We start from the raw sequence: 26,784 nt of genomic DNA on the forward strand, positions 1-26,784 counted from the left end.
TGTTTTTTTTTTTTGTATCTTGCAGGTTCTTGGATGTCCGATATCTTTTGATTCAGTACTGTGTTGGCCAAGAACACCTCCAGGTATTTTGGCCATTTTGCCGTGTTTTGAAGAGTTCAAAGGCATCCAGTATGATAGCACACGTAAGTATAAATTAAAAAAGAATAATAATCATTTGGGTGGTTTTGCATTGTATTTATTTCAAAGTCTTCTTTTAAACATCAACTTTTAATATGTTAAGGACATTCAAGTGTATGGATTGATCATTGATGTCTCACACGAGCAAAACGTTGGCAATCCTTTATTTTATAGTTTAATTGCTTTAGTGAGGTTTTAAAACCCTTAGAACTCAAATTAATTTACAATATGTACACATTTTCTTAATAACACAAAATCTTCAATTAAACTCAATTTATATTTACAATAAATTCAGTTTCATTTTATTGATGCACTTCTCATAAGCAAATAACTGCATCTTTTGGATAGATAAGTTTTTTTTTCTTGGTGTTTTCTTATTTCTTATAGAGTAAGGTATTTCAAATATGTTTACTTATGAAATACGGAAAACTTTAAATAAACATTGTTAAGCATTAAACAAACAATGATTCTTAAATGAGATTAATGTATAAAAACTCTTTCAATATTACTTAGTGCTTACTGTTATACAGTTAGAAATAATATTTTTTCATTGTAAAAATCAATATTTACCTAGGCATCTGTATTTTATGAAGAAAAGGTAATTTATTTGAAACTAGTTTCAGAGTGAATAAAAAGTTTCAAAGTTTAAAATAATTTACAGCCAATGATTACGGGAAGTAAAAAATTTGCGAGTATTTTTGATAGACCTATTCTTGACTCCTGAAAACATTTACCTTGTACATATATATATCAAAAGAGATTATCCTTAAGGCGTTCTTATATTAATAACTATATATATATAAACATACATATAATTTTTTTTTTTTTTTGTTGAAAAAAATACAAAAACAATAATTTTTTTATTTTGCCTCTGGTACTTTTTAATGTTAAAAGAAAGTTAAATAAGAGGAAAAAAACTTTTCAAGAAGTTGGAATATTATTAAAATACAAAAATATTATGATTTAAGGACATGAACAACAGTTTAACTGCATTTAAAACGTAAACAAAAAAGTACTCTAGGGAAAATCAATTTTATTTAAACTGTTTTCTTTCCACTTAATTCTTAACTCAATTTAAAGTAATGAGGTTTATGTTTTTTTGGCCTTTTTCATAAGCAATATAAGTTTAAAAATTATTTAAGTCTTTAGAAAATACGTTAAGAAACAAGAAATGACAGTTGTGATACAGAGATGTTGGTACATACAGTATCCAATAAATTACATACTAAGATAAAATGATAGTTAGTGCGTTGGACTGTAATGCCAGAGGTCGTGGGTTCAATTCCTGCCTCTGCCATCTAAGGTTCTTTTCACGGATTCTGCCTCTTGGGAGGAATTGGCAAATCATCCAAGAATAATTTTTGTTCATGAAAAATACGTTCTAAAAATTAGTCGTTCGGATTCGACTTAAAACTGGAGGTCCTCTCCATTCCTGACAACAGTAATCGCACACAGGAATATTTAAGAGTTGTAAGTCACAAGGCCTACTTCACAATGGACTTTTGCGACTTTTTTTATATTACAAGATGACAATATGATTTTAATGACAAATCAATTAAGAACAAATATTTTTCCCAATAAATTATTTTTAAGTAATTTTCAACTAGAACGGTTTTTTGTAATCAGAGTCATCTCAATATTAAAGTTATTAAGAGCAAAAGGGAAAACTTAATTGAAGATTCAAAAAACCAATAATTTTAAAAATGTTTGTATTAAATCGGAAACAAAATACTACAAAAATATTAGTTAGAGTAGTTAAAAAAACTCATGATAATCACTTTGATTAAGAATGAATTCCAAAAATCTAACTCAAAACCATACTCCATGGTTTGTTTTTTTTCTTTGTAATAATAAGATATTTGTTGTAAATTTTGTATCTGCGATATTAATTGACAAAAATTAAATGGTCTACAAAGTATTTTTTACAAATTTTTTTAATCGTTAATTATGAAAAGTTACAGTTTATTTTGATTTGTAAATATATCTTGGTTTTTCTCATAAGTTCAAATTTTTTTTAATCAAGTTAATTTTTCGTATATTTTTGTCAAGAATTTGTATAAAACCGTCTTTATACAAAAAATCATTCGATTGCCTTACTTGATAACAGTGATATTTTTGATTTTTTTAAAGAATTACCATACATACATTTCACTTGAGAACATTACAAAAAAAAGAAACTTTTTTTTAACTAATTTGACAACAATGAATATTAAACTGAAGATAAATATTTAGAAAAATATTCAATTTTATTATTATTTTATGAAAATTCATTTTTTTTCAGAAAAATTATTGTACTTAGTCTTATTGTCTTTAAGCAATATTTCAAACATTTTATTTAACCAGTTGTAAGTAATTGACACATTACACTGGCGTTAAGAAACCATACTTTTTTAAGGAACTAAGATGTCCTGAATTCAAATATCACCCTTATATTTTTCTTTCTTCGACAACCAAGAAACAAAACCTTGAATATAATTCCTTTGAGTTTTTAACCAATTAGAGTTAATATTTAATTTTTAGTGCTGATTTTCAAATCAACTTCAAGCTTAAACTCAGGAAAACCCTCTTTTATCAAGAACTACTTTATGAATTTATACACCCTCAAAAATCTTATTATACGTTTTTTTTCGAATTAAAAAAGGTTCGATTCGAAATAAAATGAAAACCCTAGAAAAAGTATAACCTGCATTTATTTATTAACAGGTGTTATTTTTCTATTCAAAAATTAAAACATTCGTACTTTCTTGCTTAAAAAAAGAATTCAATAAAATTATTTATAAGCAAAATGCAAATTTAAGAAATTGCTCCAACATTTCTTTTTAACTTCCCATAGGAAGTTATTGTAATGGGTCCTATATGTCAAATTGAAAATGTTGACATTTCTCGACATTTCAAGGTCCCTAGAGTCGAAATAAAAGATTGTTAGAAAGATGTCGTCTGTACGTGCATGTGTACTAACGTTTGTACGTCCGTACGTTCGCGACGTTTTTTTCGTCGTCCATAGCTCAAGAACCAGAAGAGATATCGACTTCGAGTAAATTTTGTTATACAGATAATAATGGTGAAAGATGCAAAAAGGTCTTTTAAAAAAATTTCGTGTTTGGTAAAATTCTATTTAACCCTAAACATTTCAAGAACCAATGACGCTAGAGACTTCAATTAAACTTTATATTATATATTATTACGTGATACCAAATAAGTATATTCTTAGAAAAAAAAATCCAATTGACGGTTTTTTTATAAATCGAAAAAATTGAAAAAAAAATTTGTCACCTCGAAAATTTTACGAATAAAATATGATTTCTTCTCCAAAACAATTTCGTGCAACGAAAAAAAACGTTTTGAGAAAAATCAAAATAATAGTTTAAAAAAAAAAAATCTTAAAAAAAGCATTACTCAAAGTTGGTAAAAATTGAATTAACACTCAAATATCTTTTCAAAAATTTGAGATTATGGCTTCAAACTTATTACATCTTAAAATTTAAAATTATCTGTTTAACAATTTGAAATTATGGCTTATATCTAATTTTCTTTTTATCGAATTATCGAATTATTTTCGCAAAAAAAATTAAGAGACAATTTTTAATGAAGTGATGGGTTAAATTTTAATGCATTATATTATTTAATAAGCTTAATTTGAAAACTAGAACAGGTTGTGTGGGCTAAGAGATAACTTGATGATGGTGTTCAATAATAATAGAAAACTTTTTGAGGGCTTTAAATAATTTCTAGGAAAATATCACGAAATTTTCGATTCCCTCAAATATATTCTAATTCAATATATGTAATCTGCCTATACAAGATTAAAACAATCCATTATCTAATTTTACCAATAATGACCATGGGTAGCTCTTACAAAATTAAGCGACTATATTATTTCCCTAGCGCATTACATAGCTCTATACGTTATACTACTGTACGAGTATATGTAGATTTCTCTAAGCCCCATCTACATGTATTGGATTACACTGTATGTCTAATAAATATGGTATAAAGACATTAGGGTGCCACATATTTTAAATTATTGTTTTAAGTAATGATTTTAATGGCTAACTATTCTTCGAGAAGTGACATGTTTTGCAAATATATCATGTGCTCAATGTATCCCCATAAAAAAAGCTTTCGATACAGTAGACCATGAAATATTACTAAGAAAGTGAGAGAAAGGTGGATTCTGAGGCTTTATGCTAAATTGGTTTTGTTCTTACCTTAAAAATAGAAAACTGATTGTCAAAATAGGTGGCAACTTCAGTGAAGTTACAAATATTAATATAGGAGTCCCACAAGGATCTGTCTTAGGTCCAATATTGTTTCTTATTTATAATAATAGTATATCTGCCCTTAATTTAAATGGTAAAGTAGTTGGCTTTGCTGATGATATAGCGTGTGTTTATTCTAGACTCACTTTGCTTGATTTGTTTTCAGACATTAAACATGACTTAGAGTTATTAATACATTGGTTTGGCATGCATAATATAGTAATTAGTGAGAAAAAAAGAATTATGTTTTTAAAATCCCTTGCTGTAGATTTGAGTCTTCCTCTTCTTGTTCAGCATAGTTATGGCTGCAGAAAGATCCCACTAAGTAGTATCTCTTGTTGTGCGTTGTTAAATAATTGCTCTCCAAACTGTTTTGTTATTGAACCAGTTACTGAATTTAAATATCTTGGAATAAACATTGAAAGTAAAATACACTGGAAAATTCACACTCAAGCATTAAAGAAATACCTACTGTCAACCACTTATATTATGGAAACTATTTATTATGAGTTAGTACAATCGAAACTTCAATACGGTATAATCTGTTGGGGTGGTTGTTACAAAAATCTTTGTCAACCTCTTTTGGTAACGCAAAAAATTTTAATAAGAACCATTTGGAAAAAAAGAAAATATGAACAAAGCTTTCCATTGTTTGTATTCTTCCTCTCAAACACCTTTATTTTTATAAAGTTTTAAAAATATTTTTTTGTGAGATGTGGTTATCTTCTAAGTCGCAATATACCAACTTACGCTTTACGCTCCAGCGCAAAATACTAAACAATTTTTAATTTTCTTTTCCTCAATAGCACCTAGACTTTTTAATTTACTTCCTTTTGAATTACGGGGCATTCGATCAACTCATTTGATTAAACATTAAAACATAAGAAAATGGCTTTTTAGCTTTGATCTCAATGAAATCAATAACATTATCAGGATTCTTATCTAATGTTTAGTTTACTCTTTTTTCCCTTCAACATTTCTAATATAAAATTATGTCAAATCCTTTTATTAACTTCCCATAGGAAGTTATTGTAATGGGTCCGATTTGTCAAATTGAAAATTTTGACATTTCTCGACGTTTCAAGGTCCCTAGAGTCGAAATAAAAGATTTTTAGAAAGATGTCTGTGGGTGCGTGTGTACGTACGTTTGTACGTCCGTATATCCGTACGTTCGCGACGTTTTTTTCGTCGTCCATAGCTCAAGAACCAGAAGAGATATCGACTTCAAATAAATTTTGTTATACAGATAATAAGACAGAAAGATGCAGAAAGGACTCCCAAGAATATTGCGTGGGTGGTTTTTTTACTATAGCAGTTTGAAAAAAAGGTGAACATTTTGGTTAACCCTAAATATCTTACAAACCAAAAACGCTAGAGACTTGAATTAAATTTTATATAATATATTGTAACATGATACCAAACAGGTATATTTTTTGAAAAAAATCAAAATAATGGTTTTTTTTAAAAATCAATAAAACAGAAAAAAAAAATTTGTCACCTCCAAAATTTTACGACTGAAATATAATTTCATCTCTAAAACAATTTTGTGCAACGAAGAATAATGTTTTTGACATCTGATAAAATTTTGAGAAAAATCTAATTGACAGTTTTTTTATAAAAAATAAAAATCGAAAAAAAAACATTACTCAAAGTTGGTAAAAATTGAATATCGATTCAAATATCTTTTCAAAAACTTGAAATTAAGGCTTCAAACTTATTTTATCTTATAAGAAATATTGTTTTCAACATTTTGAAGAATGTTGAGAAAAATCGAATTGACAGTTTTTTTACAAAAAATAAAAACCTAAAAAAAAATTTATAAAAGTTGGTAAAAATTGATTTTCGACTCAAATATCTTTTCAAAACTTTGAGATATTGGCTTTAATTTACTTTTATCTTTCAAAAAATCTTGTTTTCAACATTCATTTAAAGCTTGAAAAAAAACGAATTGACAGTTTTTTTACAAAAAATAAAAACCTAAAAAAAAATGTATAAAAGTGGGTAAAAATTGATTTTCGACTCAAATATCTTTTCAAAACTTTGAGATATTGGCTTTAATTTACTTTTATCTTTCAAAACATCTTGTTGTCAACATTCGGTTAAAGTTTGAAAAAAATCGAATTGACAGTTTTTTTTTACAAAAAATAAAAACCTAAAAAAAAATTTATAAAAGTTGGTAAAAATTGATTTTCGACTCAAATATCTTTTCAATACTTTGAGATATTGGCTTTAATTTACTTTTATCTTTCAAAACATCTTGTTGTCAACATTCGGTTAAAGTTTGAAAAAAATCGAATTGACAGTTTTTTTACAAAAAATAAAAACCTAAAAAAAAAATGTATAAAAGTGGGTAAAAATTGATTTTCGACTCAAATATCTTTTCAAAACTTTGAGATATTGGCTTTAATTTACTTTTATCTTTCAAAACATCTTGTTGTCAACATTCAGTTAAAGTTTGAAAAAAATCGAATTGACAGTTTTTTTACAAAAAATAAAAACCTAAAAAAAATGTATAAAAGTTGGTAAAAATTGATTTTCGTCTCAAATATCTTTTAAACAATTTTAAATATTGGCTTCAAAGTAATTTTATCTCATAAGAAATATTGTTTTTAACATTTGGTAAAATTTTTAAAAAATCGAATTGACAGTGTTTTTTTACAAAAAATAAAACTCTAAAAAAAAAAACAATACAAAAACTTATTAAAAATTTACTTTCGACTCAAATAGCTTTTAAGAACTTAAAAATATTGGCTTGAAACTTATTTTATTTCACAGAAAATATTGTTTTCCATATTCAGTAATTTTTATATAAAAATCCAAAAGTCCGTTTTTTTCATAAAAAATAAAATCTACAAAAAATAGTACGCAAATTTGGTAAAAATTGATACATATAGACAAACTTTTAAGCAAGACAAATCGACAGACGGAATGGGAAGTTATCAGTGTGGGTCGCATCCCAGCCTCTTTTATATCTTGAATTCCTTTCGGTGCTTTCAATTCTTGTCTTTGGCAACAGATTGTACATTCGGTAATGTGTGTATATGCTATTTTAAATCGAATAAAATCTCTACAAAAAATTTAGAATTTCATTGTGGTAAATCAATTACATAAGTTAAAAAATACGTAAATATGTTTCATTTAATACGAAACACATAAATTAAGTCTACAAATTAGTGAATATGATAGTTTTCTTAACTTATTTCAATTAATACAATTTTTATATAAGTGACACCTTATCGACAAATAATAACAAAAACAATTTCAGTGGAATTATTTTGTCTTCCACTAAAAAAATGTTATGCCTTTTATTGTAGTGACAGTCTAATCCTTTGTACTATTCTATGAAACTATTATTCTGTATATAGTTCAACTTATAGCCTGAGACCAATCCAAAGGACCATTGTTTGTACTCTTTCTATTATTTTCCCTGTGGCGACAGCATTCTCAGCATGTATGTACATAAATATGTTTGCATGCAAACATTTCTATTCAAAAATAAAACGTATTCATCTACATAATATCTTAATAATTTCGATTCATTTAAATTCTTATATAACGTACAATACATTCGAGCGAGCTTCTGGATATTATGCCTTTAATAAAATTAAATGATTGATCTTCTCGATGAGAACTTGAAAGCAAATCTGATTTGTAAGACATATCATTTATTCAGAAGAAATTAAGGCTTTTTCTCGTTTCGTTAGCTATACACAACAAATTGACTGTCATTTCCGTTTCGTCTTTATTCGATACCTTAACTTAAATATACTCAAAGTCCGGAGCAATAGAGTAGCTAAATTCATCCATTATAATTTGTCTTCATTAGGAAACAAGAACTCGAATCTATCAAAAAACATCCTTTTCAATCAATTTCCTATGTTCAAGTAGTAAGTTCTGGTAAACATTAATCCGAGTCCTAAGTAGTATAGTCGACTATTGTCCCCATCCTTATATTGCTCATTGATGCGCCATTTAAACAACATTCTTCTTACGTAGTCCTATTAAACGTACGCTTAGGAAAATGTGTTTAAGGAAATCCTGCTATACACCCACATTTGTTTTTCATTTGTTTTTCAAGTTCGTTTAAACGAGTACGAGTATATTATAAGGCTTTAAGAAGTTTGCTCTTTATCATCGTCGTCGTCGTCGTCGCATAATGAAAAAGCACAGCAACAACAACAGCTCAACAAAAAATCGAAACTCTTCAAAACGATATCGATGTTTGATGGTCTCCGGTTTCGATTAAGGATTCAATACTGTATTGAGTGAAATTCAATGCATTAATCATACTCCACATCCTCACATGACACATATATAATAGGATATATGTACTGTGCATATGTGATGTGATGAAAGAAAAGATGACACAACCTTATATGCTCTCTTCGCCTGTCTTCTGTCCTTTTATTCTGTCTTTTTTTATAAGTATAAACTTGTTAGTATATGGCAAAGAGGAGGCAACTCCTCGCCTTTCAAGCACATAGCTTATAGCTAACCGGGCTTAAGGAACGTCACTATAATATAAAAAGAAACGAGTTAAGGTGGAGACATTCTTTCAAAGACGAGCTGTTGTTTATTTATTGAAACGAATTAATCCTTGAGGTAGTTATCGTTTCTCCTTTATATCTCCATACGTTTACGTAGCTATTTTCTTTCAACAAACTTTTATTTAGATATTTTTCTATTATAATATTCATACTTAAAATATTTTGTCCAGGTTATAAAATAGAAAACTTTAGAAATAATGAAGATGTTTTGCATTCAAAAATTCCACATAAATTATTATCTTTATGAAACTATTGGGGTGACCATGACCGTATTTAAAAAAAATTAAATTTTTATTTACAAAAGATTTATTAAAATTAATAAATTTTGGATTAATCTTCGAGAAAATTTTCAACATTTCAAAGTAGCTAGAATTGTAATATTTGTATGCAACTGGCACTGGTTTCAAATACATTTTTGTTTTCAAAAGAATCAAGAAATCAGTTTTTTAAGATAAAACATCTTTATTGGTCTTATTATCTTCTCAACCAAGAAAAGCTTTCAACTTAAATTAATTCATTCAATTCGTCTTTCGATTTGTCTTGCTTAAAAATTTGTACGTTTTCGTGTTGGATTAAAAAAGTTGTTGGTTCAATTATTCTTACAAATATTGAAATTACCAACAATATTTTTTATATAAAGAAATAGTTAAGTTTAAAGAATCTAGTTTTGTTTTATAGATTCTTAGTCGAAAACTAATTTTACCAATTTTTGTAGCATTTCTTAAATTATTACAAATTGGATGAATGAAATATAAATATTTGAGAAATATCAAGAACCGAACGTCAATTTTCAGCAAATTTGAGTACTATTTTTTGTAGATTTTATTTTTTTTAATGAAAAAACAGACTGTTGGATTTTTATTTAAAAAGAAAACTACTGAATATCGAGAACAAAATAAAAAAGTTGGAAGACAAAGTTTTTAATTTTTAAAAGCTTTATAAGTCGTTAGTAAATTTTTACCAAGTCTTAGTATTGTTTTTTCTCAGGTTTTTATTTTTGTAAAAAATAGATTTTCCTCAAAATTTGACTCAGTGTTGACAACAATATTTTTCAAAAGATAAAAGTAGTTCAAATTTAATTACTTAATATATCTTTGAAAAGATATTTGAGTCGAAAATCAATTTTTACGAACTTTAAGTAATATTTTTTTAGGTTTTTATTTTGTATTGTAAGAAAAACTGTCGATTCGATTATACTCAAAATTTCATAGAATGTTGAAAACAATATTTTTTATAAGATCAAATTAGATTTAAGGCAAAATCTCAAAGTTTTGAAAAGATATTTAAGTCGAAAATCAATTTTTACTAACTTTTATTCATTTTTTTTAAGGTTTTTATTTTTTGTAAGAAAAACTGTCAATTCGATTTTTCTCAAAATTTTACCGGAAGTTAAAAACGTTAGTTTTCGTTTCACAAAACTTTTGGATATAAAATTATTTTTTATTCGTAAAATTTTCGAGGTGACAATTTTTTTCAGTTTTTTTGATTTATAAAAAACCGTTAATTGAATATTTAAAAAAAAATATAATTTTTTGTTATCACGTTATAATATATTATATAAAATTTAATGCAAGTCGCTAGCGTTTTTGCTTCTTGAGATATTTAGGGTAAACTAAGATGTTCACCTTTTTTTAACTGCTATGGTAAAAAAACAACCCACGAAATTTTCTTGAGAGCCCTTTCTGCATCTTTCTGCATTATTATCTGTATAAAAAAATTTATTTGAAATCGATATCTCTTCTGGTTCTTCAGCTATGGACGACGAAAAAAACACCACGGACGTCGGACGTACGAACTTACTAAAAATCTTTGATTTCGACTCTAGAGACCTTGAAACGAGAAATTTCGAATTTTTCAATTTGACAAATCGGAGCCTAACTTAACTTCCTATTAATTAATAATGCACTGTTTAATTCAAATACAAAATTTTTAAAAACATACTTTCACAGTTTCTGGTATCTTTACAGTTACAGCTTACAGTTTAATTTTGGATTGTATACTTTTCAAAAGTCTTTATGCCGATTTTATTTTTGACAAAAACTATAAGGTCCTAGTTTCTAAGGGAACTTATAAGAAGTTAATAATCATGTTAAACTATAGTGATGTAACTTTTTAGTGACTGCAGCTAAGTCATCACTTTTTTTAAAAGTCTTTTGGACTTTCAAAATAATTTTGACTTTTAACATAAAAATTAAGTCATTTTTAAAAGTCAGGACTTGAAGATAATGAGACTTTATTTAGAATTTAAAGTCATTTAAAAATCAGTTTTATATGGAAGGCAATTTTGAAAGTCTTAAGACTTTAATCATTTGTATTCATTTACTTTCTTTTTAACAAAATTATGTTATAACTATAATTATTAACTTCCCATAGGAAGTTATTGTAATGGGTCCGATTTGTCAAATTGAAAATTTTGACATTTCTCGAAGTTTCAAGGTCCCTAGGGTCGAAATAAAATATTTTTAGAAAGATGTCTGTGCGTGCGTGTGTATGTACGTTTGTACGTCCGTACGGATGTACGGGCGTAAGACGTACAAACGTACGTTCGCGACGTTTTTTTCGTCGTCCATAGCTCAAGAACCAGAAGAGATATCGACTTCAAATAAATTTTGTTATACAGATAATAAGGCAGAAAGATGCAGAAAGGGCTCTCAAGAAAATTGCGTGGGTGGTTTTTTTACCATAGCAGTTTGAAAAAAAGGTGACAATTTTGGTTAAACTTAAATATCTTACGAACCAAAAACGCTAGAGATATGAATTAAATTTTATTTAATATATTGTAACGTGATACCAAACAGGTATATTTTTTGAAAAAAATCAATATAACGGTTTTTTTTATAAATCAATAAAACTGAAAAAAAAAATTTGTCACTTCCAAAATTTTACGACTGAAATATGATTTCATCTCTAAAACAATTTTGTGCAACGAAAAATAATGTTTTTGACATCTGATAAAATTTTAAGAAAAATCAAATTGACAGTTTTTTTTACAAAAAATAAAAACCTAAAAAAAAAATGTATAAAAGTTGGTAAAAATTGATTTTCGACTCAAATATCTTTTCAAAACTTTGAGATATTAGTTTTAATTTACTTTTATCTTTCAAAACATCTTGTTGTCAACATTCAGTTAAAGTTTGAAAAAAATCGGTTTGACAGTTTTTGTACAAAAAATTAAAACCCGAAAAAAAAATTAACAAAAGTTCGTAAAAAATGATTTTCGACTCAAATATCTTTTAAAACCTTGAGGTAATAGCTTCTAATTAATTTTTTCTTATAAGAAATATTGTTTTCAACATTAGGACAAATTTTGAGAAAAATCGAATTGACAGTTTTTTTACAAAAAATAAAAACCTGAAAAAAATTTATAAAAGGTTGTTAAAATTGATTTTCGACTCAAATATCTCTTCAAAAATTTTAAATATTGGCTTCAAACTAATATTATCTTATAAGAAATATTGTTTTCAACATTTGGTAAAATTTTTAAAAAATTCGAATTGACAGTTTTTTTACAAAAAATAAAACTCTAAAAAAACAATACCTACTAAAACTTGGTAAAAATTTACTTTCGACTCAAATAGCTTTTCAAAAATTAAAAATATTGGCTTCAAACTTATTTTATTTCACAGAAAATATTGTTTTCAATATTCAGTAATTTTTATATAAAAATCCAACATTCCGTTTTTTTCATAAAAAAATAAAATCTACAAAAAATAGTACGTAAATTTGGTAAAAATACATATAGACAAACTTTTAAGCAAGACAAATCGACAGACGGGATGGGAAGTTATCAGTGTGGGTCGCATCCCAGCCTCTTTTTGTTCCTCAAATTGACGATATTTGTATTATGAATTGAGATATTTATTAAAATTGTCTACAAAATACACAATATTCATATAATTTTCACCAACATCAAATTCCTTACGACAAAGAAATTGAAAATGACTAACTGACTTTTAAAATTAACTCACATTTAAAATTGGCTTTTAAGTGACTTAAAAGACTGTATATAGTGTCAAAGAGATTGACAATGATGAAAATGATTTTTAACTTTTATGTAAAAAGTCAAAGTCAAATCACGAATTTATACTTTTAGTTAAAAAATAAAGTTAATTGACTTTGTTTTACGGACTGAAGTTAGTAAAACACTTTACACTTAAAAACTTTGTTGAACTCTATAAATCTGTTTACAGATGTAACTTTTACAATATGGTCACAATTAATTGTAAAAAATTAAAATACTTATTGGAAAACCTTTAATTACATTATTGTATACAAAAAAAACATTTAAAAATGAGTATTTTAAGCTTTTTAAGCTTTAAGAATTTCAGAACAATAACCTGGTCACATTTTTTTATAATAACTTCCTATATCTTCAACTGCTATCCTTTTATTTCTCAGAAGGGAAAAGAATTCCATTTATGTAAAACGTATACATTGCGTGTATGTATGTATAAAGATGATATAGAATTATAAAACTGTTTATGTTTGCATATTGTGTTTATTTTGTTGTATGTGTTTTTATTTGAAACTATATGATATGCGGGTGTGCTGATAGTTTTAAGAAACGAAACATATAGAATTTATAATTAGCAACCTTTTCAAACGGAGTAAATTTAATATTAAAACTAAATCTAGTGGTTTCTTTTATGGATCACGCATGCATGAAATAATCAAATTAGGTTAACAATGAATAAAACCTCTTCGTCCTCCTATCAAAAACATATGAAATTGGAACAATGTACTCGTGTGCTTGATAAATTGAAGAAATTATGAAGGTATATTCTGTTATAAAGAAGAACATATAAAATATGGATAAGAATACAATTTAAAAACAAATCAAATTGAAGATAAACATAAGCCACACAAAAGAAAACTTGTTAAAATGAACAGCATTAGTATGTTGTCTATCCCAAAATTGGGTACATCCATCTCAAAAGACCACACCTTTCACGTTTTCTGTAAAGATAAACCCGTCACGTTCATTTAAAATTACTTTACAAGATATTCAAAAGAATTTACTTTGACTCCAAGGTCTACCATAACAAAAATGGGGATAATTGGTGTTTTGAACAGGAACTCAAAACTGTAACTTATTTTACTGGGCTAACATTTTGTACTTGTTAATGATTTAAAGGATCGGATAGACATTTGGAATTTCAATAAATATAAAAGCTTGCTTTAAAAAAATCAATTTCAGACCAATATATGTATGTAGAGGGTGGAATGCAAAGCCCACTGATAACTTCAATACATATGTGAAATATTCATTGAAAATATCATTAAAAGGATATACTGCTACAACCGTAACCGTGGCAGCAATTTTACTGAAATTTAGTTTCGTTGTAAAGTGCATACCTTCCTATTTACAATAAAAACCCATCAGTTTATTACACAAAATAAAACTTTTATTTAATATCAAAATAAGACCTGTTATTGGAAAACCTTGTAGAATTTGTTGAAGATTTTTATTTTAAGTACAAAGAACTCTTTATTGCACGCTTTTGAAAATTTTAACAGATGTCACAAACGTAATTTTTTGTAATTCAAAAGTTAATATCAATTTATTTTCTTAAGATATTTAGGACCTAAAATAATTGTTTGGATGATAATAACAAAGCCATAAGTTTATTTTTCTCAACGTTTATTCAAAATCCTTGTAGATCCAGATTGTAACTAATACAATTCAATGGAAGTCAACATTTGTTCGAGACATATTTAATAGCAAACAAAATAAGAATGCTTTTTTTGGAAAGGCCATTTGTAGTACAATAGAAATACACGTGTTTTGTTGGAAAATCTATCAATAGTATAGTAGGATTTTACACAAATAACAAAAACAATATCCGTAGTATGAATAACACCGATAAAAGTTAAAGTAGAATCTTACTACGGATAGGTTTTTGACATTTATACCAGTCTGAAATGGATCTAATGTGATTGCGTTCTCATATGTTGGTACGATTGATATTGCATCCGTATCTCGATGGCAGTTTCGTTGATTAGTTGTGCATTGGGAATCATGTGTATTCCATTGGCGAAAAAAAAATAAATCTGTTACTGTTGATATTATTTAGTGTTGTTAATCAAAATACACAAACTGGGCTTATTTTGCAAGAATAGAAAAGATAATTAAGTTTTGCTATGTTTCCACTAATGGTTTATCTCACTTTAGATTAAATAAATCTTAATGGTGTTTCCACCGCACAAGAAGATTTAAAAATGATTAAGTTTGACAGCTTTTTTTAAAATATAAATGGTGTCTCGATGTTTCTTATGAAGTGCAAGTGAAATAGTTTGATTCGTGTTAAACAATGAAGAATTGAATAGTTCAGCAACATATAACAGTGCGCTACCTACTCCATGTGCAATTTTTTTTTAATTTGATTAAAACAAAACTATATTTTTTGTACACAAACATGCAAATAAACAGACTCCGATCCCCGACCGGAATCGAGTCAAATCAAGCTAATATCAACTCGATTCAGTTATATAAAGAATTGAGACGAGCTTCAAGCTCGCTTCAATACCACATTTTAATGTAGCGGTCTACGAACAAACCAGCTTCTTGAAGTTTTTATTTTATGTCAAAGCTGCATTTGTTGAATGAATTATTTTTATAGAATCTCAATTGTCAGATGTTTTCTTACCATTTCTTCTTGAAAATTGTCCATTTAATTAGTTTAAGTTAGTTTTTTTGTTGCTAAAGTTAATTTTAACTTTCGATTTTAACAAAAAAAAACTCTTCTATTTGTGTGTTTTTGTTGTTATTATTCTGAAAGATCTTCTTTCAGTTGTTCCAATTTTTAAATACAAAAATCTGGCTACTGCCGATGCGTTTTCTTGGGAATTTGCTATTTATAAAATGCCAGAAAAACACGGTTATTTATATGAATAACAAATACAATATCCACAGTAGAATCTCTGCAGTTGGAAAGGCAAAGTGAAACTCTGTTCCGAATAGAGATTCGGCTTTTATCCGAGTATCTAAATCAATTCCCGAATTTTTCAATTTTAGACGTTTATACGTTTGAAACCTCTTGAGGCTCGAAGAATGTGTTCGAAGATTAGTGTCCAACATATAAAACACTATTACGTCATTTTAAAACTCAAAATTAACTTTTTTTAATAGAATTTTCTTTCTGTTTATTTCAGTAAATCTTTAATAATATAATTATTTGTGTGTTTTTCCAATGAGCTAATAACTGAAATTAAATTAAATATTTATCGTAAAAGCATGTTTTCAAGTTTGTGTAATCCTACAAAATTTGTTGGCAACTCCGTATCATCTTATTGATGATCACCTTTTAAATAAAAACGTAGTACATAAAATACTTATCGAGTCTTCAAAAAAACATACCGAGATAAGAAAATTTAAATCTTACTTTTTATTCTGGGTTTCAACGTTGCTTAGCATAAAATCGATCATTGCACGTCCTTGTAATCTTTTTTTATAATTAATTGTAAAACTAAACAAAAATTAGATTTTGTAAGCTGACTCAACTAAGATGAAATAGACAATAGCTCTAATATTTGTTTTGTTATTTTGCAAAAAAAAAGGTCTCAACAAATGAATAGTACGCCATCTATTGCACACACAAACAAGACCATGAGCTATGAACGAACTTCTTTCCGTCAGTTTTTATTCCATTCTGTTACAATTTACAAAATGAAAAACATATAACAAATAAGATATAAATTATTTCTTAAAATATCTTAACTGTTTAAAAATGTTTCCATCTTATTAAGAAAAATTAGTTCTGGTCTGAATCTCGCTAATTTTTACAATTTTCTTATAAACTATTTTGACAAACTTTCAATTTTATTAATTTTTAATTTCCCATAGAAAGTTATTGTAATGGGTCCGATTTGTCAAATTGAACATTTTGACATTTCTCGACGTTTTAAGATCCCTAGAGTCGAAATAAAAAAGCTTTTAAAAAGATGTCTGTGCGTGCGTGTGAACGTAGCTCAAGAACCAGAAGAGATATCGACTTCAAATAAATTTTATTATATTTATTTATATTATATATTATATTTATTTATTATTTATTATTATTATAAAGCACCAAGATTGACAGCATTGACAGTTTTTCACAAAAAAATAAAAACTTAAACAAAAAATTAAAAATATTGTCTTCAAACTTTTTTTATTTCACAGACATTTTTTTTGATTCAGCAGTTTTTTTTATAAAAATCCAATGGACGGTTTTTTCAATAAAAAAAAATAAAATCTACAAGAAATAGTACGCAAATTTGGTTAAAATTGATGTTCGGTTCTTGATATCTCTCAAATCAATTTCATTTATACAATTTGTAAAAATTTAAGAAATGCTACTCAAATTGGTAAAAATTGGTTTTCAACTAAAAATCTATCTAAAAAAACTAAATTTGCAAACTATTTCTAAAAAATATTGTTGGTAATTTTAAATTTTTTAAGAATAATTCAACTGAAAACTTTTTTAACGCAACACAAAAATCTACAAACTTTTAAGCAAGACAAATCGGCAGACAGGATGGGAAGTTATCAGTGTAGGTCGCATCTTAACCTCTTTTTAAATATAAAAACCGTTCTACTGCGAAAAGTCTTGATGGCTATTTTTCACTGAAGTAAACATGGATTACAAAAAAAAACAACGTCAATTTTTTTAATTTTGAAAATCGTTTTTGGTTCAAACAAAACAATCCTACGAAATCGTCAACATCCTTTACTAAACAATTTTAAAAACGTAGCCAATAGCAGACATTTGACATTCATCGAATCATATTTCAAATACCCTCCAGAATCCAAACTACCACTAATTGTTTTTTTTTTTAATTTTCAGAAAATGCAACAAGGCTGTGCTTCAGTAATGGAACGTGGGCCAACTACACCAACTATGACAAATGTCACCATGCACCTCCGTCACCAATTCCAGACTTCTCCCCAAGCATAGAATTGCCATCACTTATCTATTGTTCGGGATATTTTTTAAGTCTATTAGCTTTAACTTTAGCCTTAATTGTTTTTCTTTACTTTAAGTAAGTAGTATATACAAAACTTTTATAAATTAATCACCAAAGAAAAAAACTTTTAAGACCGTGGAAAATTTTTACATTTTCTTTTTTTGCAGAGACTTAAAATGCCTTCGGAATACAATCCATGCGAATTTATTTTTAACATATATTTTATCAGCCCTCTTATGGATTTTAACATTATTCCTTCAAGTTGTAAGTTTTGATAACAATGATGATGATGAGAATAATGATGATGATGGAGTGAAGCCCTTGAAAAAAACGAGTGAAACTTATGGAAAATTTTCTTGTACATTTTTAGATGACGGATCATCCCAGCCAGTCAGGATGCATAACCTTAGTTGTACTTTTTCACTACTTCAATTTAACGAATTTCTTTTGGATGTTTGTCGAAGGTAAATAATACAACAAAATAAAACCTCTCTAGATTTTCCATAAAGATATTTTTGTATATTTTGTGTTAAATAAATATTTCAACTATTTCTACGTGTAATGCAATGGCCGTCATGCTTCATGCCATGAGCAAGGAAAATAGAATCTGCATCTTTTGGATACGTGCACAAATTGAATGGGTTCCGCTTCCACTTCTGCTTCCTTTTTGTATGAAAACGATGAAATGAAAAAAAAACAAAGTTGGATATTTTTAAAAAGCTCAGACATACAAGATGTGCAACAAGCTCGTTTCTGCAGCTGCATCCACACAAACAATAACAGAAGGAAGTGTATATCTGTGCCACTTAAGTGATGGTCTTTTATAGCACAAGCCACCCTTAAATCTTGGTACACCATGCATTTTATTTTCAACAAAAAATAAAACATTTTTAGCTTGAAAAAAATATGTACTGTACATAAGCGGATGCTATTAGTATGCAGAACGAAGATTTTAAAAATCTGATTTAGCCTCGAGATTTAATGCATATATTTTCTCTCTTAAATTGCAGGACTCTACCTATACACCCTTGTGGTGCAGACATTTTCCAGCGATAATATTTACTTTGCGATGTACGCGTTCATTGGATGGGGTAAGTTGTGCTGTTGGTGCTGTGGTTGACTGAAATTAATTATTTTCTTTATGAATAGTGAAAAGAAGATAAATTATAGACCATGAAGGTGTTTTAAGGATTTTTATTTAATTTAGTTATTGTTTTTTGTTTTCTTCTTGTCTAAAGGATGCCCAGCGGTTATAGTGATTGCGTGGTCAGTAGCTAAAATCTATTCCCCTCCACTTGAGACTGAAAGATTTAATGGGGTAAGTCCGTTGATTGGTTCATTGAAGGTGAGTTTATTCAATGTACTATAGTGAAATCTTTTCCTTGAAGCTATTTATTTTGCGGTTGTTTTTCGACACTTCTTTGAGTCTTTCGATTGCATTTTTGAAATTAAAACAATATAAAAGCATGTTGGGGGATAATTGAGTACAATGGTTTCGCTTAGAGCTTGGAAAATTAAGGTTATATTTTTTTCCGGAGGCTTTTAACTCGGTTAGAATTTTTAATTAAAATTGCAAACTATGGCGTATACGCAACATTTTTTTAAATAGTGAATTATTATTTTTATTTAAAAAAAAATAAAATGCATGACTGGGCCGCACGAGGTTTCTACTGTATCCAAAATTATTATTAGATTTAAAAATATACCTTAAAATGTATTTGTCTTTAAAAATTTAAACACCATTTGATTTCATAACAAAAATACCCTGATTTATTAAAAAATTGCTTTGGAAAGTTGTTTAAGCGACTGCAACTTATGTCAAAGATGGAGGTGACCAACAGTTCTAATGCCAAACCCGAACCTCTAATTTGTAAAAGAGCTTTTCATGACAAGAATTAATCTTGAAAGATTTTTCAATTTCTTGCAAGAGCCAGTACAATAAGGGCAGAGGCGTTAATTGAACCCAAGAAGTCCTACTAACTAACTAAAGCGCAATGAAATTGAAACCTCACTGGATAATTGTAAACTACCTATTTAAGGTTAATCTTATCGCAGGAAATAATTTTCTGCGAAAATTGGTGGATGTAAAGTGATAAGAAGCTTTTATGATTTAAAAATCAATATCTCAGCAAAAGATGGACTTACTAATAAATTAAAAAAAAAATATCGTAACCGATTACACAAGCTATCCGATATATATCATGGATGTATTCTACTTTATTTCAAGCCAGTGGATTTTAAAGCAAACAAAAAAAAAATTCAAAACTTATAAAAATTAAAAAATAATATTTATGATTCTCCATCTTTGCTCGGAGAATTAAATAGAGGTATCTTTAAAGTACTCCTGTAGAGTTTTTCTTTAAGAATATACTTATGTTCTCTTAACCATTGCAGAGCTGTGTTTTTCACAAGCCACCAATCTTGAGGTTTCAGGGCAAATTGTTTGTATGAATCCGAAATCCTTATACGAATTGGTAACAGGCTTTATGGATTGACGGTTTTGTGTCTTTTTAATTTGCGACATTTAAACCATAGGAAGTTATTTCAATTAAAACATTGACATTTCTCGACGGTTCAAGGTCCCTTAGAACCTAAATCAAAGATTTGTATGCTTTTTTTTACACTACAGAATATTCAGAAAGTATTTAGCTTATAGCAAGCTTCAAACTACGATAAGAGGCTCGTTATAAGTGCATATGTTAGTTGTTAGCAGTCGCGTGGTGGGCAATACAAAATATGTAATTTGGATTTCTCCTAACGAAACCATTGGGTCACCTAACAATTGAAATTATTTCTGATGCCTGGAACTTTTAGGTGAATTTGATTCATTAATCGCAGATCATTTATAAAAGAACCCAGGAAAGGGATACACTTCCTATTTGTTAGCAAATATTTGCAACGAATTCATTGATATAATGGGAAAACAAGTCCTAATACAAATTTTAGGTGAAATTACGATTAGATAGGCAAAATATGTTTCTCTAGGTGTTTACAGTACACCCAACCTATCTCGTATCGACCAGTTGACTACCGAAAGGTTCTTAAAATTTACACCTATTCAAGAGCATAAATCTGAATATTTGGCCGACACAATCTTCACGTTTCTGAAATCATGATATTTCAATAGAGAATTGTAAAAGACAAAGCTTTGATAATGCGTCTAATATGTCGGAAAATATTCTGGTTTGGAAGCAAGATTAAAGGAGAAGTGCAAACTTGCTACCTTTGTACCTTGTGCAGCACATTCTCTTAACTTAGTAGGCCTTCATGCAGCTGGTTGTCTGCAGAAGGCAACAAGTTTCTTTCAAGTGGTTCAAAAAATATACAACTTTTTTTTTTTGCTTCTACCCATCGTTGGAATAAATTGAATGAATGTTTGGGTTCACATAGAGTTTTTAAAATCTTTCTGAAACAAGATGGTCTGCACGAGCTGATGCAGTCAACGTGCTCCATCATGATTATAAGCAAATTACTGAAACCTTGACACCTATCTCAAGAGATTCAAAGAAAGTTCCCGACACAAAAAGCGAAGCGCTAGGCATGTCTAAGAAAATGTCAAAAGTGGAGTTCCTCATTTTAACAAAAATTTGGAACACAATATTAGAAAGAGTTCGTAAAACCAGCAAGAGAGCCTTCAAAAAGAAACAATAACGATTGACGTTGCTGCCAATTTTCTTTGTTCACTATGTTCTAAGGGAGAATTATGATAAATCTGAAGCGTTTGCCGAAATTCAGATTCCGGATGCTAATCAAAAATGCAATATATTTTGATGGTATTGCACACTCCGTCCAGTTTAAAATATAAATCCTTTCCAATTATTGATACTATTACTTTGCAATTAAAAATGCGATCCGATTGCTATCAAGAATTAATGCGATATTTTGCTTTTTTGTCGATTGCAATATTTGACTTCAGATTAGTTGCAAATTCTTGCGAACAGTTTTCAAAAAAAACCATAGAGATGTTAATGCAGAAGAACTTGAGGTAGAATATCTGCACCTCGTAAAGTATTTAAAAGAATTCAATAAAGATGTAAATGCAGATCATATTACAATATCAAAATTGTACAATCTAATTACATTTCCAAATTTAGAAACTGCTTGTAGAATTTGTATATCTTTGATGGTTTCAAACTGCAGTGGAGAGCGTTCATTTTCAAAATTGAAGCGGATACAAAATTAACTTCGAAGAACAGTGATACAAGGTATACTAAACAGCTTGTCAATTCTATCAATTGAACATGAATTACAGGAAATTTAATTTGATGGCTTGATTCATGATTTTGCAACGGACAAAGTCAAAAAAGTATTATTTCAATAATATTTTTATATATACTTAAACTTACATAAATAAAATATAATATATAATATAATAAAATATAAAGAAATAAACGTGCATAAAATTAAAAAATATATAAAAACATTAGAAATCAATAAAAAAAAACAATACAAATTATCAAAAATCAACTATAAAGAAAAATGTTAAACTTTTGAATGTAAATTAACACAAATTATAAAAGTATCTGTTTTATGTTTTTTGTTAGTTTTATTTAAAAAGTTAAAACATTTGAAAAAATAAACACAAATTCATATTAAAATGATTTTGTTAACCTGTTTATAAAAATCCAACAGTTAGTTTTTTATTTAAATTAATATTTGCAAAACAACTACACAAAATTAGTAAAAATTGATGTTTGATTCTCGATATTTCATGAATAAAGATGATATTAACCTCTCTTGTTATTAACGGAAGATAATGGTATAAGAAAAATTCAATCTGTATTTTCTTAAGACAAAAATAAAAACTTTTAAAAAATACTACTAAAATTAGTTTTCGACTAAAATACTCTGAAACAAAACCAGATCAAGATATTGACATAAAATATTTTGTCTCACACTAAATATTATAAGTAATATTTTTTTAAAGTTTTAGACAAATCGATACACGAGTATTTATGGGAAGTTATCAGTGTGGGTCGCACTCTAGCCTCTTTTTTAACTTTTAAATCATAACTTATAAAATATGGGTTTTTGCTTAGAGTTTTATCGTAATGTGAAGATTTTTCTGGAAAAAGGACAAAATAATAAATTTGCTACATAAGTTACGCGTAAACAATTAAAATTTGTAAGACTCGCCTAACTTACCAACAGTGAATTAAGTTCGGTTAAGCCTATTATAGGTGGAATAAATAATTATACCACCATTAAATTCCGTTTTAAATAAATTTTTTAAAGGAAATAATAAAGAGTTTTCCCAATTTATAACACATTTTGCTTTTTTAATTGAAAATTATACCGTCGCTGATCGAATAACTCCCATATCAGAAAAAATTCACTTTTTAGGTAGTGATGCTTTTTTATTGTAAACTACTTTCCTGGTCTAATTAAAAATGCCTCGTTAGCTTAAAAACAATCGTTTCAAAACTAAACGCATAGAAATTATGTAATTGTGATTGCTCGTATCTATTTCTGTATCATGATTTTTGTTTCTTCCGAAAAATTAACTTTTCAGGGTTGCAAGGTATTCGATCAACAATAACTATATTACATCATTATGCTAAAATTCTTCAAACCTTTAACAAGCTTTAAGGCTATGTTGTTTAACTTCCACAAACTTCCTCAAAAGAACCTAAAAACAATGAAAACAAATTTTTTTTTATTCGAAAAAAAAACTTTCCCTGATTATTTAACTAATTTAAACTTTTTACCAAGTAAAACATTGAATCAACAAACTCGTGAAATGTGTGTTTTAACTCACTGAAAGTTCGCAATTTCTTCCAAAAACCCAAAAGGTTCCCTTCAACATATACGAAAAAAGATAAACGGAAGTCATGTCATATCCCCTCTCTCAATGAAATTCTAAACATATGTAAATATTTGCCATTTTAAGTCTTTTTCATTCAAAGTTTTATCAACCACCATCATCCATTTAATAAACAAACATCCCATTCATTATACTCCATCAATTAATTCACTCTTAAAATACTTTCTCTTCATAGATGCGCATATCCCTGAAAAACCAACTATCCGTTTTATTTTATTCCAACTTCCATAGTCATTTTCATTATAATTGCAGTATGCAAATAAAAATAAAAAAGAAAAACTCAAACCCACCAGCATCAGAGCTAAACTAGCAAATTTATCACATGCAGGGTAACCTCTTTTATATCCTTTTTCAAGTTCGATGGGGCAAAATAGTAAAATGGTTTCACTATCATCATTGTATCCTTTATTGCTTTTGCTCTTTTATTCTTTCAAATATAGAACAAACAAAAATAAAGGAACTTTAAAATTTATTTGATTTTTCCTTTTTTATTTTGCAGCTGGAAATCGAATGCTCATGGATGCGAGAGTCCCACATCGATTGGATATTCCAGGGACCAGCATCCCTTGTTATTTTGCTGAATTTGATTTTTCTCTTTAGGATCATGTGGGTAAGAATAATGAAAATGAAAAAAAGAAAGTGCAAATAGTGTCCACTGTTGGAAATCGAAATTTCAATTTCGGTGGACCAACATTTTCACTGCACTTTGTGTCATCTGCTGTGGTGATTATTCCTCCTTTGCTGGAGGGATTCAAAGCTTCTCGTTCTCGATGCTTAACATGTGTTCTTGTGTTGTTCTTCTTTTTTTGTTCCATGTGGACCGAACCACCTTAAGGTACTTATCACAAAACTGCGGTCAGCTAATACCCAAGAAACCCGTCAATACCGTAAAGCTTCAAAGGCCTTACTCGTCCTTATACCATTGCTAGGAATAACATACTTGCTGGTTTTGTATGGACCCGAACATGGTCTGGAACGGCACGTTTTTGAAATTCTAAGAGCTCTCCTCATTAGCACACAGGTAAGATGAACTGGACATAAGCAACATCCTTTGCTGCTACTCTCGTGCAACGAATGCATTTTCCTTTGGAAATACAAATATTTATTTGACTATTGTGGTTTACATATACATTTGTACATTTATGTGTCTTTTATAGGGATTTTCCGTTTCCTTTTTCTACTGTTTTCTAAATTCTGAAGTGAGACTAGCGCTGCGACATCGATTCGAACGATGGCATGATGCAAGGAATATAAGTTCGGAACAATCAATGCGAAATAGAAGGTAATTTCAATTCATTAGAATCAAGATTTTTGCTTTGAAACTTTAATGTGAATAAATTGACATTATCCTTGTGAAAAAGTACTTAAAGTAAGTCCAAGTAGATTTTAAGGTTTGTTTGCTCCCTAATTAATTGTTAAGGTGAATGGTTTGGTATTGAAAGAGATACCAATTAAATTCGTATTAAGTTGATAAAGTTCTAGATCACTTAAAATTGAAATTAACTCAGTAATTGTTAGAGCGAATTTAATAGTTACGATTTAGGGATTTACCAGAGGTTTACTCGTATACTACCTAAGTTTCTATGAATACAAAAAGCGTATCATTTTGGTTTTTTGAAATAGAGAGAAATCGATGTTAAAAAACGAGTAAATTTATATTAAGTTTATTTTGAAAACTTTACCAAATTATTGAATTCAAATAAATAAAAGTCTTAATCAGTCTTAATTGAAAGACTATGTTTAAATTATCGATTTCTTTTCAATTTAGAGCAAAATGAAATGCTGAGCCAAGCTATATATTTGCTAATCTTAAACTATTTTAACAATAAAGTAAAAAGGCAAAAATATATCTCCTTGTAGTAGTAGTAGTGGTTTTCAAAAAAAAAACTTATCATTAAAATGAAGGTCAAACCAAGAATGTATTTTTAATTGCATACTTTTAGGAGCATCTCAATTAAGAAGTTGCATTTTGAATAGTCCTCTCTTAGGGCAGATGTTATTTTTGAAGTTATCTTGTTAAGAAATTTGACAAATAAAAACTAAAGTTACAAAAAAAAACATTACACTCTTAGAAGTTATCAAAATTCACTTAAACACTGTGAACATTTTATAGTCAGCAAAACTAAACCAAAAGAAATTTTATGTTGGGGTGAAACACCTTCTAAGCCAATAGCTAAACTATTAGAAAAATGTCAGATGTTGGAGAAAGCCAATAGTGTGAAGAATGCGTTCTTTAAGAGCAACTGAGAATATAATTGATGTATATACATAGCCTGTATCGAAAACCAAAATTTAGCAATTTTGATCAATCTTTGAAATCAGGCATAAACTACGCTTAACAATATTGACTTGAATGTCAGCTGTCAAAAGGAAAAACATCAAACCACACGTCTAAGAAAAACACCCGTGACACAAATTAAGAATAGACCAATGAACCAGAAGTCTGTCAGGGTATACTAGGATAATAAAAGACGAAAAGTATCGTATGAGTGTAGTATTCCTAATAAAGATTGAATATTATAGTTTTCTCTATAACAGCGTCATTTCTTCCCAAAATTTATCTACGCAAAACTTAAAAATCAAATCCTGAGGTCTCCTAATTTAAGAAGTGTGATTTCCAACTAAAATTGAAGCAGAATATAACGAGTTATAAATATGTAGATGGAAGTTCTGGCGGATCCAGACTTTTAACCAGGGGGAGTCACGAGCTTAACATATAGACGAGTTTTTACTTGCCACCTAAAAATGTTCTTTAAAGGAGGTTAACAAAATTTAAACAACATAATTGCATCTTAACCTTAAATGTACCCATTTCAAGGGCTAAAGTGACAACTTTAGTTATTAAATTATTTTAGAACGCTATTGATCAGCAAGGTAGTACCCGTGGTATGATGGTTAGTGCGTTGGACTGTCATGCAAGGAGTCTTGGGTTGAATCCCTACTTGTGCCACCTTAAATTAATTTTCTCGGGTACTGCCTCTTGCTAGGAATTGACAAATCCTTTAAGAGTTATTCTTGTCATGAAAAAGTGCTTTCTCAAATTAGCCATTCGGAGTCGGCCTAAAATTGTAGG

The 26,784-nt window shown here is 28.3% G+C and overlaps 1 protein-coding gene across 3 annotated transcripts in view; it reads left to right on the forward strand.

The window, feature by feature from the left end:
- The window catches only part of LOC129950326 (diuretic hormone receptor), an 82,953-nt gene that overhangs the window by 52,229 nt on the left and 3,940 nt on the right, over nt 1–26,784 (forward strand). For 2 of the 3 annotated variants that reach the window (XR_008782103.1, XM_056062220.1), the window contains exons 3-11: nt 26–143; nt 17,767–17,962; nt 18,055–18,151; nt 18,258–18,351; nt 18,898–18,978; nt 19,126–19,232; nt 24,211–24,321; nt 24,547–24,732; nt 24,869–24,993. Coding sequence is in view for 2 of the 3 variants with exons in the window: in XM_056062220.1 (XP_055918195.1) it covers nt 26–143; nt 17,767–17,962; nt 18,055–18,151; nt 18,258–18,351; nt 18,898–18,978; nt 19,126–19,232; nt 24,211–24,321; nt 24,547–24,732; nt 24,869–24,993 (1,115 nt within the window). In the remaining variant the exon portion in view is untranslated. The remainder of the gene's footprint in view (nt 1–25; nt 144–17,766; nt 17,963–18,054; nt 18,152–18,257; nt 18,352–18,897; nt 18,979–19,125; nt 19,233–24,210; nt 24,322–24,546; nt 24,733–24,868; nt 24,994–26,784) is intronic. The other variant, XM_056062221.1, reaches the window with a different exon arrangement.

This window comes from Eupeodes corollae, chromosome 3 (genome assembly GCF_945859685.1).
Source record: "Eupeodes corollae chromosome 3, idEupCoro1.1, whole genome shotgun sequence".
Classification (NCBI taxonomy): domain Eukaryota; kingdom Metazoa; phylum Arthropoda; class Insecta; order Diptera; family Syrphidae; genus Eupeodes; species Eupeodes corollae.